This window comes from Pseudochaenichthys georgianus, chromosome 2 (assembly GCF_902827115.2).
Source record: "Pseudochaenichthys georgianus chromosome 2, fPseGeo1.2, whole genome shotgun sequence".
NCBI classification, from domain to species: Eukaryota; Metazoa; Chordata; class Actinopteri; order Perciformes; family Channichthyidae; genus Pseudochaenichthys; species Pseudochaenichthys georgianus.
Window position 1 is genome coordinate 10,385,618 of NC_047504.1, and position 22,842 is coordinate 10,408,459.

General features: G+C 43.8%; 2 protein-coding genes across 7 annotated transcripts in view; both read left to right on the forward strand.

Annotated features, from left to right (window-relative positions):
- atp11a (ATPase phospholipid transporting 11A) overlaps positions 1-22,842 on the forward strand; it is a 45,876-nt gene that overhangs the window by 16,298 nt on the left and 6,736 nt on the right. For all 6 annotated transcript variants that reach the window (XM_034101404.2, XM_034101395.1, XM_034101411.2 and 3 more), the window contains exons 2-28: positions 5-127; positions 518-607; positions 811-891; positions 984-1,091; positions 1,421-1,549; positions 1,795-1,898; positions 2,181-2,228; positions 2,498-2,562; positions 2,782-2,863; positions 2,948-3,098; positions 3,178-3,375; positions 3,452-3,565; positions 3,643-3,702; positions 4,525-4,691; positions 4,868-4,939; positions 5,048-5,121; positions 5,217-5,320; positions 6,067-6,248; positions 6,533-6,784; positions 6,976-7,153; positions 7,264-7,366; positions 7,447-7,592; positions 7,675-7,734; positions 7,815-7,942; positions 8,837-8,972; positions 10,537-10,602; positions 11,029-11,132. In XM_034101404.2, coding sequence (XP_033957295.1) covers positions 5-127; positions 518-607; positions 811-891; positions 984-1,091; positions 1,421-1,549; positions 1,795-1,898; positions 2,181-2,228; positions 2,498-2,562; positions 2,782-2,863; positions 2,948-3,098; positions 3,178-3,375; positions 3,452-3,565; positions 3,643-3,702; positions 4,525-4,691; positions 4,868-4,939; positions 5,048-5,121; positions 5,217-5,320; positions 6,067-6,248; positions 6,533-6,784; positions 6,976-7,153; positions 7,264-7,366; positions 7,447-7,592; positions 7,675-7,734; positions 7,815-7,942; positions 8,837-8,972; positions 10,537-10,602; positions 11,029-11,132 — 3,125 coding nt within the window. The remainder of the gene's footprint in view (positions 1-4; positions 128-517; positions 608-810; positions 892-983; positions 1,092-1,420; positions 1,550-1,794; positions 1,899-2,180; positions 2,229-2,497; positions 2,563-2,781; positions 2,864-2,947; positions 3,099-3,177; positions 3,376-3,451; positions 3,566-3,642; positions 3,703-4,524; positions 4,692-4,867; positions 4,940-5,047; positions 5,122-5,216; positions 5,321-6,066; positions 6,249-6,532; positions 6,785-6,975; positions 7,154-7,263; positions 7,367-7,446; positions 7,593-7,674; positions 7,735-7,814; positions 7,943-8,836; positions 8,973-10,536; positions 10,603-11,028; positions 11,133-22,842) is intronic.
- Positions 17,402-22,354, forward strand: LOC139435340 (phospholipid-transporting ATPase IH-like). Its single transcript, XM_071205875.1, has 10 exons — positions 17,402-17,464; positions 17,747-17,998; positions 18,188-18,365; positions 18,476-18,578; positions 18,659-18,804; positions 18,887-18,946; positions 19,027-19,154; positions 20,050-20,185; positions 21,751-21,816; positions 22,241-22,354. The coding sequence occupies exons 2-10, from the start codon at positions 17,796-17,798 to the stop codon at positions 22,352-22,354; spliced, it is 1,134 nt and encodes a 377-aa protein (XP_071061976.1). The 5' UTR covers positions 17,402-17,464; positions 17,747-17,795.

Genomic DNA, 22,842 nt, shown 5'->3' on the forward strand with positions numbered 1-22,842 from the left:
GCAGTGTGTTGGTGAGGAGAACTGGGTCGACAGCAGGACGATTTACATCGGCCACAAGGAGCCTCCTCCAGGAACAGAGGCCTTCATACAGCAACGATTCCCCGACAACAGAATAGTTTCCTCCAAGGTCAGCACACACACACACTCACGCACACTCACGCTCACACCCAAGCACACTCAGACACACACCCAGGCACACACACACGGATCAAAACACACTGAAATGGCAGACAGTGCATATAAAAAGACAGGAAAGGAAACAACAAGCTGGTGTTATTGTGTGACTGAGTTATTCCTGTAGCAATAGAACATCGCAGAGTGGGTATTATATTTTGAGGAGGTTAATAAGACTCTCTATTTATTAAATAAAATATGTTTTGCCATCTTAGCCAGTTGTTTATTAATATTTTTGTTCTGTCTGTCTAGTGATTACAATGTTTTTTTAATGGTTGTTGTTTATGATGTTTAGTGTTCTGATTTTAAATGTATTTTATGTGTATTATATCATTTCTTCCAGTACACATTTTGGAACTTCGTCCCAAAGAATATGTTCGAGCAGTTCAGGAGAGTCGCCAACTTCTACTTTCTCATCATATTTCTGGTTCAGGTAAAAGCTTTTACTGTAATTAGCGTGACTTTGTTTTACTGCTTTAGTTTTTACACAAAATAAAGAAAATAAGCACAAAAAAAGATAAAGATGGACATTAAGTTCATCAATATGTTTGTACTTCATATTAAAGTACATCTTTGTAAATAACTTTTTTGAGCTATGAGAGACTTCTGCCCTAAATTCCCTCTGTGTCTCTTCAGTTGATAATCGACACTCCCACCAGCCCCATCACCAGCGGGCTGCCGCTCTTCTTCGTCATCACCGTCACCTCCATAAAGCAGGTGAGACCTAAACCTTAACGACTATAAAATCACTTCTGATTTAATTTGATATTGACGTTAAACCCCTTTACACCCGGCTATCTCTGTTTCAGGGTTACGAGGACTGGTTGAGACACAAAGCAGACAACTCCGTCAACCAGTGTCCCGTGCACGTGGTGCAGCACGGGAAGGTGGTCCGCAAACAAAGTCGCAAACTCAGGGTGAGTGTGAGATAAATCTCTTACCCCCTGCACACTATAACATCAACAAAGCCTTATTGCTAAGCAACTCAGCTTTTAAAGTAGTGTATGTTGTGTATTTAAAGAGTGAAACGGACACTAAAATAAAAGATACAGAGGAAAAGGAACCACGTGAAAGAAGTAATGTTAGCTTAAAGTAAAGCAGAAGGTTAGCTTGTAAGGCTAACTGCATTAGCACAAAGTGCATTAGTGTAAACTAATTGCAGGCTTGAAGACACTGCATCTACTGTGGGAGTTTCAGATTTCTAAATCAAAATGGGTGTGTGTGTGTGTGTGTGTGTGTCTCTTAGGTTGGAGATGTCGTCTTCATGAAAGAAAATGAGACGTTTCCCTGCGACCTCATCCTTCTTTCCACGTCTCGAGATGACGGCACCTGCTTCGTTACGACAGCCAGTCTGGACGGAGAGAGCAGCCACAAGGTGTGTACAGGATGTGTGTGTTAAAGGGAACGTTAGGATGTTGGGAAATGAGTTTGAATGAGGTGATAATCCAAAATCCATCCAAAGATAATCCAGTGTATATCCTACAAAGGAGTTACTGCAGCGAAGCTACCTCGCCTTCACACAGTCCGTATTTACCACATTCAAGTCAACGCTGTTAGTTTCTTGTTGCAAATGTCAGAATATGTCTCTTTTTATCCACCTATGGATTCTCTCGTCTCTAGACTCACTATGCAGTTCAGGACACCAAAGCCTACATCACAGAGAAGGAGGTGGACTCCATCCAGGCGACGATTGAATGTGAACAACCGCAGCCCGACCTGTACAAGTCAGTACAACACACACACACACACACACACACACACACACACACACACACACACACACACACACACACACACACACACACACACACACACACCACACACACACACACACACACACACACACACACACACACACACACACACACACACACCACACACACACACACACACACACACACACACACACACACACACACACACACACACACACACACACACACAACTGTAAATACCCTGTCTCGAAATAAATACATAAATGTTTATATTGTGTCCTTCCTTCACAGATTTGTGGGCCGAATCAACATCTACATGGACAACGAGCCGGTTGCTAGGTAACCCAAAGTTTATTTTCTATGAATGAGTATCTTATCTACATTTCCCTTTTTTCTCAGTATGAGAAACAAGTTGAATTACTTTTCCCCTTTGTTCTTTTTGTATGTGATGGAAGTAAAACATGATTGATATTTTGGTTTGTTTCACAGGGGCTTAGTTTTCAAATAAGGATGTTGTTATTAGGTGACACACATGTACTGTAAAAGAGGCAACTTTTCCAAATGAAGGGTGAGAACACCTCCTGAAATAAGTTGCTTTCTGTTCACAGGCCGTTAGGAGCAGAGAACCTGCTGCTGCGAGGAGCCACGCTGAAGAACACGGAGCATATCTATGGTAATATCACCTGAAATACACTTTTTTTTATCAAATGAACTGGATTTTTCTCTCCGTTTTCGTCAGTTGATATTTACGGAGTCTGAATTGTTGGTCTCATGTGGTTGTGTGTATTGTATAAGGTTGTCGGTGTCTCTCTAAAAGATAGTAGAACAGCCGTAAGAGATTTTTCGGTCAAGAAACGTTGATGTTCACGATTCCCCTCGGCCTCCTTTTTAGCGGTTGCCATCTACACTGGGATGGAAACCAAGATGGCTCTAAACTACCAGTCCAAGACTCAGAAGCGCTCTGCAGTTGAAAAGTAAGCTACCTCTCTCTCTTTTCACTTTCAGATACATATTATTGTGTCCATATATCCAGATATAAATCGCTGTCCCCCCTTCAGGTCGATGAATGCCTACCTGGTGGTGTACCTGTGCATCCTCATCAGCAAGGCGCTCATCAACACGCTGCTGAAATACGTCTGGCAGGCCGACTCCAACAGAGACGAGCCGTGGTACAACAACCGGACCGACACTGAGAGGCAGAGGCACATCGTGAGTCTCAACACCCTCCCTCAACCTGGAGTAAACATGTCTTCATCCGCTCTTCCCTTCTCATTGTCCTCTTCCTCAGGTGATCAGGGCGTTCACAGACTTCCTGGCGTTCATGGTTCTGTTCAACTACATCATTCCCGTCTCCATGTACGTCACGGTGGAGATGCAGAAGTTCCTCGGCTCCTACTTCATCATGTGGGACGACGACATGTTCGACGAGGAGCTCGGGGAGAGAGCTGTCGTCAACACGTCGGACCTGAACGAGGAGCTGGGACAGGTGGCGATAAGCTTTGTTAAATCAAACGTTTACATTGCGTACAGAGAAGTCACGCATGTATTCTGCTTCGTCCCAGGTGGAGTATGTGTTTACGGACAAGACAGGGACTCTAACCGAAAACAACATGGAGTTCATCGAGTGCTGCGTGGACGGACACATTTACGTGGCTGATGCCATCTGTAACGGACAGGTAACACGTCTTTTCCTGACCTGGGAAAACACGAGACATATACTCGATATTTAAACGTGTTTAATTTGTGTTGCTAGGTGATGCCTGGTGCTACTAGCATGGACATGATAGACTCATCACCAGGTCCCGGAGCCAGGGTGAGCATCGCTTCAGTTGGAGTGTATTTGTGTGTATATATGTGTCAGGGTTTCCGTTAGCCGGTAATTACCGGTTTTTAGCTGGTAAAATTTAATAAAACCTGGTAAATTCAAAACCTGCCGGTCAAAATGTCCGATGCTCCTATCGATCAGCCGCCGATCATTATCGGCCGATATTCACTCTTAATAGTTTGATCGGTGCTCTCTAAAAAGGCCGATCAGGAGAGCTGGATCTGATCGATATGGACATAACCGCGAGTGAAGTATAACCGGACGCGAGAGAGAGATCAGATCAGCTGCTGCATAATCACCTGAAGCCCCGGCTGCCCCGCCCACTGTTCAGTGAGCTGCATGAGAAACTGACGGGCTGTCAGGAGAGAGAGGGGAAAAGAGAGGCTCCGTTTCTCCCGTGTTATTATTCAAAGTTAATGTAAACTTTTGAATAATGTACGTTATCTACTACAAGTAGTTTATTTGAATGTAATAATTATGTCGTTTGTTGTTTGTGGAATCATTTATTGAAAAATGAATCTGAATTTTTCGATCTGTTACGATTATAAACTGAAGCAATATAAAAATGACTCCCATTAACTGAGTTTTAAACATCAGCATATCCGGTCCTAGTCCGGTAAATTACCTGCCAACGGAAATTCTGCTACACAATTCTTCTTATTATTATTGAAACATGACCGGTAAGTTTCAAATTTGTCCGGTAAAATAAATTCTGTCCGGACATATGAGCGGCGAGAAAAAAATCCTAGAGGAAACCCTGATATGTGTGTGTGTTTTCTTGTGCATTATGTTAACACTGTTAATCAACAGGAGCACGAGGAGCTGTTTTTCCGGGCGCTGTGTCTGTGCCACACGGTGCAGGTGAAGGAGGAGGAGACGGTGGACGGGATCAAACACGGCATCCATCAGGGCAAGTCCACCTCCTTCTACATCTCCTCTTCTCCGGACGAGGTGGCGCTGGTGGAGGGCATGAAGAGGTGGAACACACACACACACACAAACAATGATTCACACACAAACAACGCCAGACTTAATCAGAATATTTGAGTCATTTTTACACACATTAGCGTTAAGATGCATTCCATTTGGCCATGTTTTTTCCACTCGATTTGTCCTTTTATTTCCCATAATGTTGCTTTGCTCTGTGCTGCAGGCTCGGGTTCACCTACCTGCGACTCAGAGACGGCCACATGGAGATCTTGAACAGGGAGGATGAGATTGAGAGGTGAGTGTGTCCCCTCAAAACAATGTAGTTGAATATGGTAACTATACATATATTCAACATTTTAGGCAAATATAACTTTAGGATTTTTAATGATGAGTGTTTTTTCAGGTTTGAGCTGCTGGAGGTTTTGACGTTCGACTCAGTCAGACGGAGGATGAGCGTCATCGTCAGATCCAGTACTGGTAAAACACCTCAGACTTAAAATGCATCCATACATTAACGTTTATGTCTGTTTTATTTTCTTACACTCTTCCCCCTCTTCTTTGTGTGTGAGCAGGTGAGCTCTATTTGTTCTGTAAAGGTGCCGACTCGTCCATCTTCCCCAGGGTTATCTCAGGCAAGGTGGAGGAGGTCAGAGCGCGAGTGGAGCACAACGCAGTGGTGAGAAACACACACACACACACACACACACACACACACACACACACACACACACACACACACACACACACACACACACACACACACACACACACACACTACAGTATACTTTAGATTCAGCCGTAACAGAAAGTATTTTTCTCTCGCGACGTTGTTTGTTTTTCAGGATGTGTCACTTCAGTCATTTCTTTATATCACGCCCACAGTGGTTTCCATAGATACCACAGGAAGTCTATCAGTGGGTCATGGCCAACTTCCATCCAGTAACAACAGACATTCTGTATTTATGCATTCAAAACCCACTGTGGCTTTTATAGGCCGAACATGCCAGCTGTTAGACTTTGCATTTGATCACCATGTATTTTATAATCTCATTACTTCACCTTAAAACACGAGACGATGAACAAAAAGCCATGAAGCCACACGATCTGTGTTATTATAATATATTATTCTCTTTATCCAACCTTAATTCTATGTTATATAATGCAACTAAAGGAAGTGAATTGAGCCTGTAGTGGAAACCATGTATGTCAGTTAGCCCTCTCTGGTTGTGGTTGCATCATAGTAGATTAATGGTAGCTTTTAATATATGGTGGGCGTCTTTTTGGTGAGGATCAAGTAGAAAGAGCAGTATCTGCCCACACGCTCGCATCCAGAGCAACTGGAGCACATGTCTCTATGGGATATGCAAGAATAAGCTGTATGTCTCTTTTTGTAACCCTGTCTACATGTCCCCTCTCCTGCAGGAGGGTCTGAGGACACTTTGTGTTGCGTATCGGCCCCTGAGTCCAGAGCAGTACACGGAGGTGTGCCACATGCTGAACGGGGCCAAGTTGTCTCTTCACGACCGAGACAAACGCCTGGCCGAGGCTTACGACGCAATCGAGAAAGACCTGATCCTGCTGGGAGCCACTGCTGTGGAGGACAGGTGCAGGATCTCTTGTTCATTATATATAAAGGTGCTCTGTCATTAACATCTTGTTCTACTTGCACTTCTTGGATCTAAATGCTGAAGCACTTACTCTCCATTCTGTGAGTGTGACAAGTGCTGCTCCACTTCTGAGTGAGACTATCTGAGTTCACCCCTCCGATAGCACACTCGGTACTAAAGCAATTACAGTGAAGGCTTAAGAGGGATTGTTAACCCCGAGGGCATCGCGAGTCAGCTCATCCGGCGTCCTAACACTGTCTCTGTCTCTGCCTTCACTAAAGGCTCCAGGAAAAGGCGGCGGACACCATTGAGTCTCTGCACAAGGCGGGCATGAAGGTGTGGGTGCTGACGGGCGATAAGATGGAGACGGCGGCCGCAACCTGCTACGCCAGCAAACTGTTTCACCGCAACACCCAGATCCTGGAGCTGACCACCAAGCGCACCGAGGAGCAGACTCTGCACGACGTGCTGTTCGACCTGAGCAGGACCGTCCTGAGGCAGCACGGGGGCATGGCCCGGGACTCCTTCTCTGGGTGGGTATCTGTGTGGTTCTTAGTATGCTTTGTAGCAAGCACAGAGATCTTCTTTTCCATATCAACACAGACTTGGAGAATGGATCTATTTGTCCGCATCTCATTTGCCTCAGGGCTTCCGTTTTATCAGAAACGTGTGTGTTACCGTGTCCCCACGATGCACGTATTTGACCGGTGTTGTGTTTGTCCAGTTTATCAGGCGACTGCACTGACTTTGGTCTGATCATCGATGGAGCCACCCTCTCTGCGGTGATGAGGCCGGCCCAGGAGGACTCCAACTCGGGGAACTACAAAGACATCTTCCTAGAAATCTGCCGCAACTGCAGCGCCGTGCTCTGCTGTCGGATGGCACCTCTGCAGAAAGCACAGGTACGAAACTCTGAGGACTTGATATGGATCTATATTGACATATAAGTGCACATCTGTGAAGCTGCTGTACGGAGTTAAAGGTATCATATCATTGTTTCTTGTTTTTCTAGATTGTGAAGCTGATCAAAGCCTCTGAAGAGCATCCGATCACGCTGGCCATTGGAGACGGAGCTAACGATGTCAGCATGATCCTCGAGGCCCATGTTGGCATCGGTTAGTCACAGTTTTTCCGTCCTGCACTTTTTAAACCAACAACATCACCTCATATTAACACATGATATCTGCCTCTTCAGGGATCATGGGGAAGGAGGGTCGCCAGGCGGTGAGGAACAGCGACTACGCCATCCCGAAGTTCAAACACCTCAAGAAGATTCTGCTCGTTCACGGACATTATTACTACATCCGCATATCAGAGCTGGTGCAATACTTCTTCTACAAGGTAGTCTGACAGGAAGAATATGAGACCAACACAACTTACATATTTTATCACAACTAACCTTTGCTTTCTGCCTTCTTCCCAGAATGTCTGCTTCATTTTCCCTCAGTTCCTCTATCAGTTCTTCTGTGGCTTCTCACAACAGGTAGGCACGCAGAAATCAAACCAACGTAATAAATAAAATACAAGTATATCTCCTAACATGTTCTCTGCCTGTCTCCCCAGCCGCTGTTTGACACCGCCTACTTGACCCTGTACAACATCAGCTTCACCTCGCTGCCCATCCTGCTCTACAGCCTCATCGAGCAGCACATCAACGTGGACATCCTGAAGAAGGACCCGTCGCTATACAGGTACAACTCCCCCATCCCTTCATACCCTGAGAACTGCAAGCACACAAGTCAGACAGATTTGTTTTAGAAGTCATTTCAAGCCTGGTGGTTGGATGAATAAATGAAATGTACATTGAAGGGTCTTTAAATATGGTCTTCAGTGATTGTAATGTCATTTTAAATGTCTGTTTTGATACAGCCTTGTTGATGTTGCAAATGGAGCTGCTTAACTTATCCTAATTGGGAAATGCAAACTATACCATATAAAACATTTTAAATATCCAAATGTATCTTGTCAATTAATTTCCTTAACGTTTGAATAGCTGTGACTATTTTATATTTGTGTATCTTCTCTTAGCGTCGTCCCTCAAAGAATAAATAAAGGTTGATTGAATAAATAAAAAACACGGTACTGATTTTGGCCTCATGATCAAAAGAAACACATGACTACATTTCAGATGTTCTCAGTTATTAAACCCTGCAATGCATTATTTATTTACAAAATAATAGCTGAAGATTAAGTCATTTCCGAAGCAGAACGGTACGCTAACTCAATTTTCCTCTAAATAAAGGCATACAAATTTTCCATTGATTTAACATCCATGCAAAGGAGACGTTCACATCAGGCCACGTTACCTCGCTTTGATTGGCTTCAGTTCAGCTCAAAGAGAGAACTCAAGGTTTCACATGACTAGGAAAACTCGTCCTTTTCTCCTCTTATGAAATCACACAGGTTGTTTATTACCGAATGTTTATATGTTACCTATATCCATGATGTATTCAAAATGATTATCAAATTAGAAAGATCTCATTACAGCCATTTCTGGTAGCTAATGTAGAACAGATCAATAAGTGCAGTCGCTCATATAAGACGTCAACGTGAGTCATTGAATCCGTTTAATATCATCTTCACAGAGACATTGCTAAGAACTCTCTGCTGCGGTGGCCCATCTTCGTTTACTGGACTCTCCTGGGTGTGTACGACGCCATCGTGATGTTCTTCGGTGCTTACTTCCTGTTTGACAACACCACCTTCACCAGCAACGGACAGGTAACACCCACGTGTCATTTAGGGTGCGTTTTTCAAAGTAAAAGCATCAACAAGCTGCTAAATGCCGACATTTAATCCTTTCAGTTTCGTATTTTCCACCTCAAGGCTTGTGAGGGAAAGCAAGTAATATATAATTAGATATCTTTGCAACAATGTTTTTTTTAATCTTGTTGGATGTTTCATTTATCAAATATTATGCTGCATACTTCAATATAAGATATGTAGTTTTCCTATTCGTCACTTTGCACTTGTCTTTTTGGGTCGTTTCACGTTTATTAATACACAAGGATATTTGACTTTGAAATCTCAGCTTAATCTCACCTTTCTTTTATCACCCATGTCCAATTTGCTTTAACCGTAGACTTCATTGAAATAAGGAATTGCTTTAATGGTAGATCTCTTAAAAATAAAGCGCCCGAGAGATAATTTCCTGGTTCTTTATTTTGTATTGCACCTGTAACACACGGTCTTACGTGGAGGTAAGTCAATAATAGTAAGATAAGACGAGGACGTGCACGATCTCCCGTTCGCACCAGAGATACGACAGCATGGCGGGTCTCCATCTTCCTCTGTGTTTCTCTATTGTTTCCTTCTTATTTCAAGCAGCTCCCAGAATCCTTTGGGTCTGCCTTGAATTGCTTGACTTCACTTTAATTTATGAATTATTTTTATTCTTCTCCAGCCACAAAACTGTTGTTTATTTTTATTATGATTTGTCTTCTTCTGGCCTTCTTCCTCTTCTTCATTTTCTCTCCTCTTACCTTTGTGTTGCTTTTTCTTTTTGCTTCTCTTCTTCCTCCTCCTCCCAGCTAATGACAACCAACACACAGATGGTAAGCCTGTCCCGGTCTCTCTGTCATCCCCCCCGACTTTCAGTTTTCCAGTCCCGTCACACAGCCTGATACCAAAACACCCATCGTCCATTCATCTCATGTGTAGTGCTTGCTGTAGTCACATCTCCTCTAGGCTTCTGTGCAGTGTGTGTGTGTGTAGGTGTTAATGTAGTGATTCAGCAGCGTAACTTTTACATTCAGTGTGTATTGTGTGTGTGTGTGTGACGACGAGTTAAAATCAGGGGATACGAGAATATGAACTGCCCTTTTCTTCCATTAACATTTAGTGATCCTCCTAATGTAATTCCCCCTCAGCTGATGGAGCTCCGTTCAGAGCAGGAGAGCATTCTCACATTCGCGGTTTCTCTCCGAGCCATCAGGACTATTTGTATACTTCCATAAGTAAAGAGGCTGCCTTGCTTCATTTTGTCTTTGTCCATTTATAAATCAGGTTGACATCTCTTCTTCTGGTTATATTTCTCATCTTTCCCCTCCATCAGTCATCAGACGATCTGTCCTCCCCCTGTCAGCACCATCTGTATAATTGAGTGATTCATTATTGGATGGTTGCACTTGAGTTTATCCTTGTGTGCCATGCAGTATTAACACCAGGCCTGTAGAGCGACCTCAAATAGCACGAGTGCATTCCAACATCAGTTTATTTCACAAAAAACAAAGTATTTTTCATTTGAAATGTGTCACTAACGGCATGTGTGGCACCTTTTCTGCAGATGTTTGGAAACTGGACGTTTGGGACGCTGGTCTTCACTGTGCTGGTCTTCACTGTTACATTCAAGGTACACACACACACACACACGCACACAGGAGCAGCCAGGCCGGATTAGCCTCCTGGTGTTTCTCAAACTTTTTCATACCAAGGATTTAACCAATACAAAAACACTCGCGGACCACCTAACTCCACAAATATCAAAAAACACATCGTTTTTCTAGAACAGATTACAAATCGCCTCAAAATGGTACAAACAAGTGGCAACATGTGTGATGAAGGTGTTGCGCTGGGCTATATCATGCAATCGAAAGTGAAACTTAAGCTCGCTCCATTGCTGAGATATTCCCGCGAGAGTGCGGAAAACTTAAATGTATTTATTTCAAATGTTACCAATATACTCACGGACCACTAGGGGGCGCACACACTTTGAGAAGCACTGCTTTCGAGTGAGCTTCGGTCTGACAGCTCGATGTCTCCCTCTCCTCTCCTGCAGTTGGCTCTGGATACTCATTACTGGACGTGGATCAACCATTTTGTCATCTGGGGCTCGCTGGTCTTCTTTGTGGTCTTCTCTCTGCTGTGGGGAGGAATCATCTGGTAGGCTTTGAACTTATATATTTGTATTAATATCATCTAAACTTTTAAGAAATGTTATGTATGTTTACAGAAGAAGATGATTTAGAATAGGAGATGTCATCGCTATATTTGTACATATTCCCCTAGATAAATACATATACATACAATTCATGAAAGATGTTTCTAAAGGGAATAAGGCAACACATTATGTTGCTAAATGCATGATTTGTTTGTAAAAGCCTAAAACCTCAAAAGATAATTAAATAACTTCTTTTTTTATTTGTGGTGCCTCCTTTCCGCTCCTCTTGTATTCTCTCATCTATTCTCCTTTCTTGTTTCCTCTCCTCTAATCTCTTCTCCTTTCCTCTTGTTTCCATTATTTTCATCTCCTCTCCTTCCCTCTCTTGTTTCCTCTCCTCTAATCTCTTCTCCTTTCCTCTTGTTTCCATTATTTTCATCTCCTCTCTTGTTCCTCTCCTCTAATCTCGTCTCCTTTCCTCTTGTTTCCATTATTTTCATCTCCTCTCCTTCCCTCTCTTGTTTCCTCTCCTCTAATCTCTTCTCCTTTCCTCTTGTTTCCATTATTTTCATCTCCTCTCTTGTTCCTTTCCTCTAATCTCGTCTCCTTTCCTCTTGTTTCCATTATTTTCATCTCCTCTCCTTCCCTCTCTTGTTTCCTCTCCTCTAATCTCTTCTCCTTTCCTCTTGTTTCCATTATTTTTCATCTCCTCTCCTTCCCTCTCTTGTTTCCTCCTCTCCTCTAATCTCTTCTCCTTTCCTCTTGTTTCCATTATTTTCATCTCCTCTCCTTCCCTCTCGTTTAATCTCCTCTAATCTCTTCTCCTTTCCTCTTGTTTCCATTATTTTCATCTCGTCCCTTGTTCCTCTCCTCTAATCTCGTCTCCTTTCCTCTTGTTTCCATTATTTTTCATCTCCTCTCCTTCCCTCTCTTGTTTCCTCTCCTCTCCTCTTTTGTTTCCTTTCCTCTTGTTTCCATTATTTTCATCTCCTCTCCTTCCCTCTCTTATTTCCTATCCTCTAATCTCATCTCCTTTCCTCTTGTTTCCATTATTTTCATCTCCTCTCCTTCCCTCTCTTGTTTCCTCTCCTCTAATCTCATCTCCTTTCCTCTTGTTTCCATTATTTTCATCTCCTCTCCTTCCATCTCTTGTTTCCTCTCCTCTAATCTCGTCTCCTTTCCTCTTGTTTCCATTATTTTCATCTCCTCTCCATCCCTCTCTTGTTTCCTCTCCTCTAATCTCGTCTCCTTTCCTCTTGTTTCCATTATTTTCATCTCCTCTCCTTCCCTCTCTTGTTTCCTCTCCTCTCTTGTTTCATCTCCTCTCCTTCCCTCTCTTGTTCCTCTCCTCTCTTGTTTCCTCTCCTTCCTTCTCTTGTTTCCTCTCCTCTCTTGTTTCCTCTCCTCTCTTGATTCATCTCCTCTCCTTCCCCTCCTCTCTTGTTTCCTCTCCTCTCTTGTTTTCCTCTCCTCTCTTGTTTCATCTCCTCTCCTTCCCTCTTGTTTCCTCTCCTTCCCTCTCTTGTTTCCTCTCCTTCCCTCTTGTTTCCTCTCCTCTCTTGTTTCCTCTCCTCTCTTGTTTCATCTCCTCTCCTTCCCTCTCGTGTTTCCTCTCCTCCTCTTGTTTCCTCTCCTTTCCTCTCTTGTTCCTCTCCTCTCTTGTTTCATCTCCTCTCCTTCCCTCTCTTGTTTCCTTCCTCTCTTGTTTCCTCTCCTCTCTTGTTTCCTCTCCTCTCTTGTTTCATCTCCTTCCCTCTCTTGTTTCCTCTCCTCTCTTGATTCATCTCCTCTCCTTCCCTCTCTTGTTTCCTCTTCTCTCTTGTTTCCTCTCCTCTCTTGTTTCATCTCCTCTCCTTCCCTCTCTTGTTTCCTCTCCTCTCTTGTTTCCTCTCCTTCCTTCTCTTGTTCCTCTCCTCTCTTGTTTCCTCTCCTCTCCTTCCCTCTCTTGTTTCCTCTCCTCTCTTGTCTCCTCTCCTCTCCTGCAGGCCCTTCCTGAACTACCAGAGGATGTACTATGAGTTCATGCAGATTGTTGTCCAGCGGTCCGGCCTGGCTCAGTATATCCTCCTGATAACGGCCAGCCTGCTGCCAGACGTGTTTGAAGAAGGGGATCTGCCGGGCGCTGTGGCCGACCACCACCGAATGGCATACAGGTGGGAGCATACACACTGATGGAGTGTGCATCTACTGCTGTGGACAAAGAAGGACCCCCCCCTTCTTTATAGACTTATAGATGAATGTATAACAGGCCTCCTCTGAGAGTGTGTGTAAATGCCTAACTGATGACTCAGCAGATGTATGCTGGCTCGGCTACGTCCCTACTCTGTTGATGTAAGGTGTGTGTGTGTGTGTGTGTGGTGTGTGTGGTGTGTGTGTGTGTGTGTGTGTGTGTGTGTGGTGTGTGTGTGTGTGTGTGTGTGTGTGTGTGTGTGTGTGTGGTGGGGTGGGTGTGTGTGTGTGTGTGTGGTGTGTGTGTGTTGTGTGTGTGTGTGTGTGTGTGTGTGTGTGTGTGTGTGGTGTGTGTGTGTGTGTGTGTGTGTGTGTGTGTGTGTGCACAGTACGTCCTTCTCTCTTAACAATCGTTATAACTGTCCATTCTCTGTAGATAATTGATCATGTGACTGATTTCCAGAGCTTTAACTCTTTTCCCCTCTCCCTCTTACCTCCTTGTTCCTCCTCCTCCTCTTCACCCCTAGCAGACTAAGCGTCGCTGCCTTGCCTCTGAGCCCTCCACCATCTTTATGCTGTCTCAGACTTCCAGCAGAATCAGTTTCTAACCCTAGGTGACCCTCAGCCTTTCCTCCTGTCGCTAACTTGTGTCAAATCCTCTGTTCCTGTATCCTGTTCCTTTCTCCCTGCCGCTGTTTCTGCATGAAGTCACTTGTTGTCTCTCTGTCAGATTGCATGCTGGATAAACTGTATCGTCTATTTGCAAGCACATGGAGCCACATGTGAGTGCGCCAACGTGTTATGTTGGAGATGTGTACTGGGGACCCCGACTATACATTCCTAACATGACGCTTTGGACACTCAACATGTCCAGGGTTCACAAGGCCGGCAACTAGACTACTATGCCATTTTGTTCGTGTGTTTTTAATATGTACATGTCAGGTCCTTAATGTCTTTGAATGGTTGTGTGCGTGTCCACAGCGTGTGAGGGGTATTAAAGAGTCAGAGAGGACGCTGACCTACCACAGCTCAGACTCCTTGCTAGATGGAATAGCGCTCACAGAAGCCTAGGGCGCTGCAGCACGGTAACGCAGAGTGTGTGATGGTAGGCGTTGGTAATGGTGGGTGAAGCTAACATCCTGCAGTGATGGGGTTCACGTTGCTGTGGTGTGTGTCACAGATGTGTGTTTACCTGACTAACACAGGGGTGTGTGTGTGTGTGTGAGGTTCTCAGGTATTGTATACCACCTTTGCATCCTGTCGGGTCTTCACATGGAGCTCTGGCGCTCTCTAGTGGCACTTTGTATCCTTGCCCATTCATGCATGTTTATTATAAGTTACCATTTGCATGTTTTTTTGATGGTGTCTTTATATATTACATTTACATATTCTTGTACTTCATCTGCCGGGGTTGCATGGCGTGTGTACGCAGCATGCACAGGATGTTATTGTCACAGCTGGCCGATTAGATTAAAGCCAATGCAAGACTTTATTTATTGAATTATGTAAATAATTGAATTGTATTCTGACTCAGTTTCCAGGGTCCGGTTACTGACAGATGAAAGGGTGTTGCTGTGGATAAAAGCCCTGCAGCCATTATCTCCTTCTTCGATTCAGCTTGTTATCCTTCCTCCAAAATATCTGCCAGTTAAAATAAATGGGGTTTTGGCTTTTTTTTTAAATAATAGCAACAACAGAATGCTACTGTTCTTCATCAGTATTTAATGTAAGAGCATGACAAAGGTGGATACTATATCACCTAAGATATACAGGTAATAGTTCAGGTATTTGAATGAATGACAAACTAGAAGTGCTCGAATGCATCTTCAGTTAAACGTTTGGCCAGCTGGGATAACAATGTCTCCTCCTTTTAGCACATGTATTCTGCTTTTAACTTCCTCTTCCTCCCTCTTTACTCCCCCACAGAGCGCTGACAAACTCTACGAGGGCCACCTGTCAGAGTTCACCCCCCTGGCGTCTCTCCACGCTCCGTCCAGGGCAGGCGGCCACCGGCGAGGCTCGGGCACCCAGGGGAACCCTCGAAGGTCTGAACCCTTTAGAAAGAAAACCATGTTCGCACGCTGGCAGACACAGCCAGACTACAGCACCTTCACCCCTCTACTCCGATTCGCCGATGGCCACTCGAAGCACGCCTACAGTGGGGTGGCGGGGCCAGAGACCTCAGTCTAATTTATTTGCGTCTCACTATTCTCTAATATCAGATACAATTGCATCTATTTGTGGAACTGAAAGGAGTAGTTTAATAACTTATTTATGTGACTGGAGTGAAATACCTGGCTGTGATGCTAACCGCCGGTATCTGTAGTCCACCTGTAAGGGATTACAATGAAAGTGACCTTCACAAATGCTCAGCCAAGTATGCAGCAAAGCATTATGGGACGGCCCCTAAAGGACTCGCTTGCCGCCACATTTTGCAAAGGGCTCCGCGTGTCGATGTCACAACACACACATGTCTTACGTCAGTGGAAATATGTGCTCTGGCCCTTTAAGTCTGCCTGCCTTCGCTAGCTGGCAGCTGAAGTGTACTTCGTTTAAAGGATGTATATGACTTTTTAAAAATAATTGTGATTGTGCTGCTGCTGAAGCCGGCTTGAGCTTTCTCTGACCAAACCTTTTCTTTTCTTCACTCCCACCATCTCTGCCTCTTTTCAGGACTAACTGGTGTTGCCTGTGTGCAAACATGTTATCCCGAAACACTCCCTAGGACTCTCTACAAACTGTAAGAAAGAGTGTAGTGGAGCGGTAAAGCCCAAGTGTTGGAGATATGGATCTGAGTGCGTCTTATTTTTCTAATTCATCCTTATTTTTGGAAATAAGACCTACTTCAGCTGCACATCCAACACTTGAGCTTTCACCTGTAGGTAGACTAGATTCATGTGGGTCAGGTGTGGTGTGTGTGCTGATAGCTAGCTGTGTTTTAGTGTGTGTTGCATTCATCTCTGCAGAATCCCCTATTGTCTGTAAAGCACTTTACCTGTAGACCTTCTTCACGTACGTAATATTCTATATACAGAGGCTGATCCAAGTTGTTCTAATGGCTTAGCAAATAGTAGAAATGGCTATACTGTATGTTAGCTGCTTTAAATGCCTTAATGTCACTTTGTAAATACCACATGACCTTTTACCAAAGATCCTTTAGAAGCACATGTGGGGTCCGTGTCAGTGGTCAAGATGTGAGAGCTATTTAACTTGTGTTGAAGCACCTTTTAAAAAGTATCAAATGTGCGTGTCCTTGTTGAGATAATCACAACACGAAAAAAGGATTTTATCAAGTGCCCTAAAATACTTGATGCCTTACATTGAAATGCAGTTTTTCTGAGATTCGCTGATTTTGCCAGGCGGCCATTTGTTGATCGGAGACGGTAAGCTAAGCTTAGCATGAAGCCTGGAAACAACTCTGTTTAAAGTGGGACATCAGACCCTCATTAAGTATTCTCAGCTTACAGCATCAAATAGCTCAGTGTTGATGCTCCTAAAGGCCTTATGATGGTGTTAGTCTAAGTCCATCTTAACAAAGGCCTTTTCAGATCTGTCTCACACTTTCCTGCCTGTCTTCGTAGCTGTCTCTCTTCCAGTCTTTCTCATTCTCCCTGAGGTGAAGTGACGCTGAAGTGGAAGTGTTCCTACCTCTGTGAGCGCCGCCTCCATCCGTCTGATCATCCTCCTCCTCTCCACCATCCGCCCATGCATCTATCAACGTGAGGCGGTGTAGAAATCATGCTTTCTTTATTGGAATAATACGAACCAAAGCCTTGACGCTGCTCCAGATCCCTTTAGCTGCTTTACTGTAGGTGCCTTGTGGTACTTTCTCTGCTGAACTGTCTTCGCTGGCATTAAGGTTCATTTAGGATTCATCACAAGCGATCGGGCGTACAAATCACCGCTGATGACCGGCGTGTGGATGCATGACTGCGAGAGTGGATAAGTGAGGGAAAACACAGAGGTTACTGTCCCATACGACTTATTCAGAACAAAGGCAGCACTGAAGTAACACAAGAGACACGTGGTGAATGTTCCGTACTTCTCGCACCAAAATATGTTTTTATGCTTTTTATTCCAAATGTTTTATACATATCCTGGCCGAGGCTTACGACGCAATCGAGAAAGACCTGATCCTGCTGGGAGCCACTGCTGTGGAGGACAGGTGCAGGATCTCTTGTTCATTATATAAAGGTGCTCTGTCATTAACATCTTGTTCTACTTGCACTTCTTGGATCTAAATGCTGAAGCACTTACTCTCCATTCTGTGAGTGTGACAAGTGCTGCTCCACTTCTGAGTGAGACTATCTGAGTTCACCCCTCCGATAGCACACTCGGTACTAAAGCAATTACAGTGAAGGCTTAAGAGGGATTGTTAACCCCGAGGGCATCGCGAGTCAGCTCATCCGGCGTCCTAACACTGTCTCTGTCTCTGCCTTCACTAAAGGCTCCAGGAAAAGGCGGCGGACACCATTGAGTCTCTGCACAAGGCGGGCATGAAGGTGTGGGTGCTGACGGGCGATAAGATGGAGACGGCGGCCGCAACCTGCTACGCCAGCAAACTGTTTCACCGCAACACCCAGATCCTGGAGCTGACCACCAAGCGCACCGAGGAGCAGACTCTGCACGACGTGCTGTTCGACCTGAGCAGGACCGTCCTGAGGCAGCACGGGGGCATGGCCCGGGACTCCTTCTCTGGGTGGGTATCTGTGTGGTTCTTAGTATGCTTTGTAGCAAGCACAGAGATCTTCTTTTCCATATCAACACAGACTTGGAGAATGGATCTATTTGTCCGCATCTCATTTGCCTCAGGGCTTCCGTTTTCAGAAACGTGTGTGTTACCGTGTCCCCACGATGCACGTATTTGACCGGTGTTGTGTTTGTCCAGTTTATCAGGCGACTGCACTGACTTTGGTCTGATCATCGATGGAGCCACCCTCTCTGCGGTGATGAGGCCGGCCCAGGAGGACTCCAACTCGGGGAACTACAAAGACATCTTCCTAGAAATCTGCCGCAACTGCAGCGCCGTGCTCTGCTGTCGGATGGCACCTCTGCAGAAAGCACAGGTACGAAACTCTGAGGACTTGATATGGATCTATATTGACATATAAGTGCACATCTGTGAAGCTGCTGTACGGAGTTAAAGGTATCATATCATTGTTTCTTGTTTTTCTAGATTGTGAAGCTGATCAAAGCCTCTGAAGAGCATCCGATCACGCTGGCCATTGGAGACGGAGCTAACGATGTCAGCATGATCCTCGAGGCCCATGTTGGCATCGGTTAGTCACAGTTTTTCCGTCCTGCACTTTTTAAACCAACAACATCACCTCATATTAACACATGATATCTGCCTCTTCAGGGATCATGGGGAAGGAGGGTCGCCAGGCGGTGAGGAACAGCGACTACGCCATCCCGAAGTTCAAACACCTCAAGAAGATTCTGCTCGTTCACGGACATTATTACTACATCCGCATATCAGAGCTGGTGCAATACTTCTTCTACAAGGTAGTCTGACAGGAAGAATATGAGACCAACACAACTTACATATTTTATCACAACTAACCTTTGCTTTCTGCCTTCTTCCCAGAATGTCTGCTTCATTTTCCCTCAGTTCCTCTATCAGTTCTTCTGTGGCTTCTCACAACAGGTAGGCACGCAGAAATCAAACCAACGTAATAAATAAAATACAAGTATATCTCCTAACATGTTCTCTGCCTGTCTCCCCAGCCGCTGTTTGACACCGCCTACTTGACCCTGTACAACATCAGCTTCACCTCGCTGCCCATCCTGCTCTACAGCCTCATCGAGCAGCACATCAACGTGGACATCCTGAAGAAGGACCCGTCGCTATACAGGTACAACTCCCCCATCCCTTCATACCCTGAGAACTGCAAGCACACAAGTCAGACAGATTTGTTTTAGAAGTCATTTCAAGCCTGGTGGTTGGATGAATAAATGAAATGTACATTGAAGGGTCTTTAAATATGGTCTTCAGTGATTGTAATGTCATTTTAAATGTCTGTTTTGATACAGCCTTGTTGATGTTGCAAATGGAGCTGCTTAACTTATCCTAATTGGGAAATGCAAACTATACCATATAAAACATTTTAAATATCCAAATGTATCTTGTCAATTAATTTCCTTAACGTTTGAATAGCTGTGACTATTTTATATTTGTGTATCTTCTCTTAGCGTCGTCCCTCAAAGAATAAATAAAGGTTGATTGAATAAATAAAAAACACGGTACTGATTTTGGCCTCATGATCAAAAGAAACACATGACTACATTTCAGATGTTCTCAGTTATTAAACCCTGCAATGCATTATTTATTTACAAAATAATAGCTGAAGATTAAGTCATTTCCGAAGCAGAACGGTACGCTAACTCAATTTTCCTCTAAATAAAGGCATACAAATTTTCCATTGATTTAACATCCATGCAAAGGAGACGTTCACATCAGGCCACGTTACCTCGCTTTGATTGGCTTCAGTTCAGCTCAAAGAGAGAACTCAAGGTTTCACATGACTAGGAAAACTCGTCCTTTTCTCCTCTTATGAAATCACACAGGTTGTTTTATTACCGAATGTTTATATGTTACCTATATCCATGATGTATTCAAAATGATTATCAAATTAGAAAGATCTCATTACAGCCATTTCTGGTAGCTAATGTAGAACAGATCAATAAGTGCAGTCGCTCATATAAGACGTCAACGTGAGTCATTGAATCCGTTTAATATCATCTTCACAGAGACATTGCTAAGAACTCTCTGCTGCGGTGGCCCATCTTCGTTTACTGGACTCTCCTGGGTGTGTACGACGCCATCGTGATGTTCTTCGGTGCTTACTTCCTGTTTGACAACACCACCTTCACCAGCAACGGACAGGTAACACCCACGTGTCATTTAGGGTGCGTTTTTCAAAGTAAAAGCATCAACAAGCTGCTAAATGCCGACATTTAATCCTTTCAGTTTCGTATTTTCCACCTCAAGGCTTGTGAGGGAAAGCAAGTAATATATAATTAGATATCTTTGCAACAATGTTTTTTTAATCTTGTTGGATGTTTCATTTATCAAATATTATGCTGCATACTTCAATATAAGATATGTAGTTTTCCTATTCGTCACTTTGCACTTGTCTTTTTGGGTCGTTTCACGTTTATTAATACACAAGGATATTTGACTTTGAAATCTCAGCTTAATCTCACCTTTCTTTTATCACCCATGTCCAATTTGCTTTAACCGTAGACTTCATTGAAATAAGGAATTGCTTTAATGGTAGATCTCTTAAAAATAAAGCGCCCGAGAGATAATTTCCTGGTTCTTTATTTTGTATTGCACCTGTAACACACGGTCTTACGTGGAGGTAAGTCAATAATAGTAAGATAAGACGAGGACGTGCACGATCTCCCGTTCGCACCAGAGATACGACAGCATGGCGGGTCTCCATCTTCCTCTGTGTTTCTCTATTGTTTCCTTCTTATTTCAAGCAGCTCCCAGAATCCTTTGGGTCTGCCTTGAATTGCTTGACTTCACTTTAATTTATGAATTATTTTTATTCTTCTCCAGCCACAAAACTGTTGTTTATTTTTATTATGATTTGTCTTCTTCTGGCCTTCTTCCTCTTCTTCATTTTCTCTCCTCTTACCTTTGTGTTGCTTTTTCTTTTTGCTTCTCTTCTTTCCTCCTCCTCCCAGCTAATGACAACCAACCACAGATGGTAAGGCCTGTCCCGGTCTCTCTGTCATCCCCCCCGACTTCAGTTTTCCAAGTCCCGTCACACAGCCTGATACCAAAACACCCATCGTCCATTCATCTCATGTGTAGTGCTTGCTGTAGTCCACATCTCCTCTAGGCTCTGTGTAGTGTGTGTGTGTGTAGGTGTTAATGTAGTGATTCAGCAGCGTAACTTTTACATTCAGTGTGTATTGTTGTGTGTGTGTGTGACGACGAGTTAAAATCAGGGGATACGAGAATATGAACTGCCCTTTTCTTCCATTAACATTTAGTGATCCTCCTAATGTAATTCCCCCTCAGCTGATGGAGCTCCGTTCAGAGCAGGAGAGCATTCTCACATTCGCGGTTTCTCTCCGAGCCATCAGGACTATTTGTATACTTCCATAAGTAAAGAGGCTGCCTTGCTTCATTTTGTCTTTGTCCATTTATAATCAGGTTGCACATCTCTTCTTCTGGTTATATTCTCATCTTTCCCCTCCATCAGTCATCAGACGATCTGTCCTCCCCCTGTCAGCACCATCTGTATAATTGAGTGATTCATTATTGGATGGTTGCACTTGAGTTTATCCTTGTGTGCCATGCAGTATTAACACCAGGCCTGTAGAGCGACCTCAAATAGCACGAGTGCATTCCAACATCAGTTATTTCACAAAAAACAAAGTATTTTTTCATTTGAAATGTGTCACTAACGGCATGGGTGGCACCTTTTTCTGCAGATGTTTGGAAACTGGACGTTTGGGACGCTGGTCTTCACTGTGCTGGTCTTCACTGTTACATTCAAGGTACACACACACACACACACGCACACAGGAGCAGCCAGGCCGGATTAGCCTCCTGGTGTTTTCTCAAACTTTTTCATACCAAGGATTTAACCAATACAAAAACACTCGCGGACCACCTAACTCCACAAATATCAAAAAACACATCGTTTTTCTAGAACAGATTACAAATCGCCTCAAAATGGTACAAACAAGTGGCAACATGTGTGATGAGGTGTTGCGCTGGGCTATATCATGCAATCGAAAGTGAAACTTAAGCTCGCTCCATTGCTGAGATATTCCCGCGAGAGTGCGGAAAACTTAAATGTATTTATTTCAAATGTTACCAATATACTCACGGACCACTAGGGGGCGCACACACTTTGAGAAGCACTGCTTCGAGTGAGCTTCGGTCTGACAGCTCGATGTCTCCCTTCCTCTCCTGCAGGTTGGCTCTGGAACTAATTACTGGACGTGGATCAACCATTTTGTCATCTGGGGCTCGCTGGTCTTCTTTTGTGTCTTCTCTCTGCTGTGGGAGGAATCATCTGGTAGGCTTTGAACTTATATATTTGTATTAATATCATCTAAACTTTTAAGAAATGTTATGTATGTTTACAGAAGAAGATGATTTAGAATAGGAGATGTCATCGCTATATTTGTACATATTCCCCTAGATAAATAATATACATACAATTCATGAAAGATGTTTCTAAAGGGAATAAGGCAACACATTATGTTGCTAAATGCATGATTTGTTTGTAAAAGCCTAAAACCTCAAAAGATAATTAAATAAAATTCTTTTTTTTATTTGTGGTGCCTCCTTCCGCTCCTCTGGTATTAGCTCATCTATTCTCCTTTCTTGTTTCCTCCCTCTAATTCTCTTCTCCTTTCCTCTGTTTCCATTATTTCATCTCCTCTCCTTCCCTCTACTTGTTTCCTCTCCTCTAATCTCTTCTCCTTCCTCTGTTTCCATTATTTTCATCATCCTTCTCTTGTTCCTCTCCTCTAATCTCGTCTCCTTTCCTCTTGTTCCATTATTTTCAATCC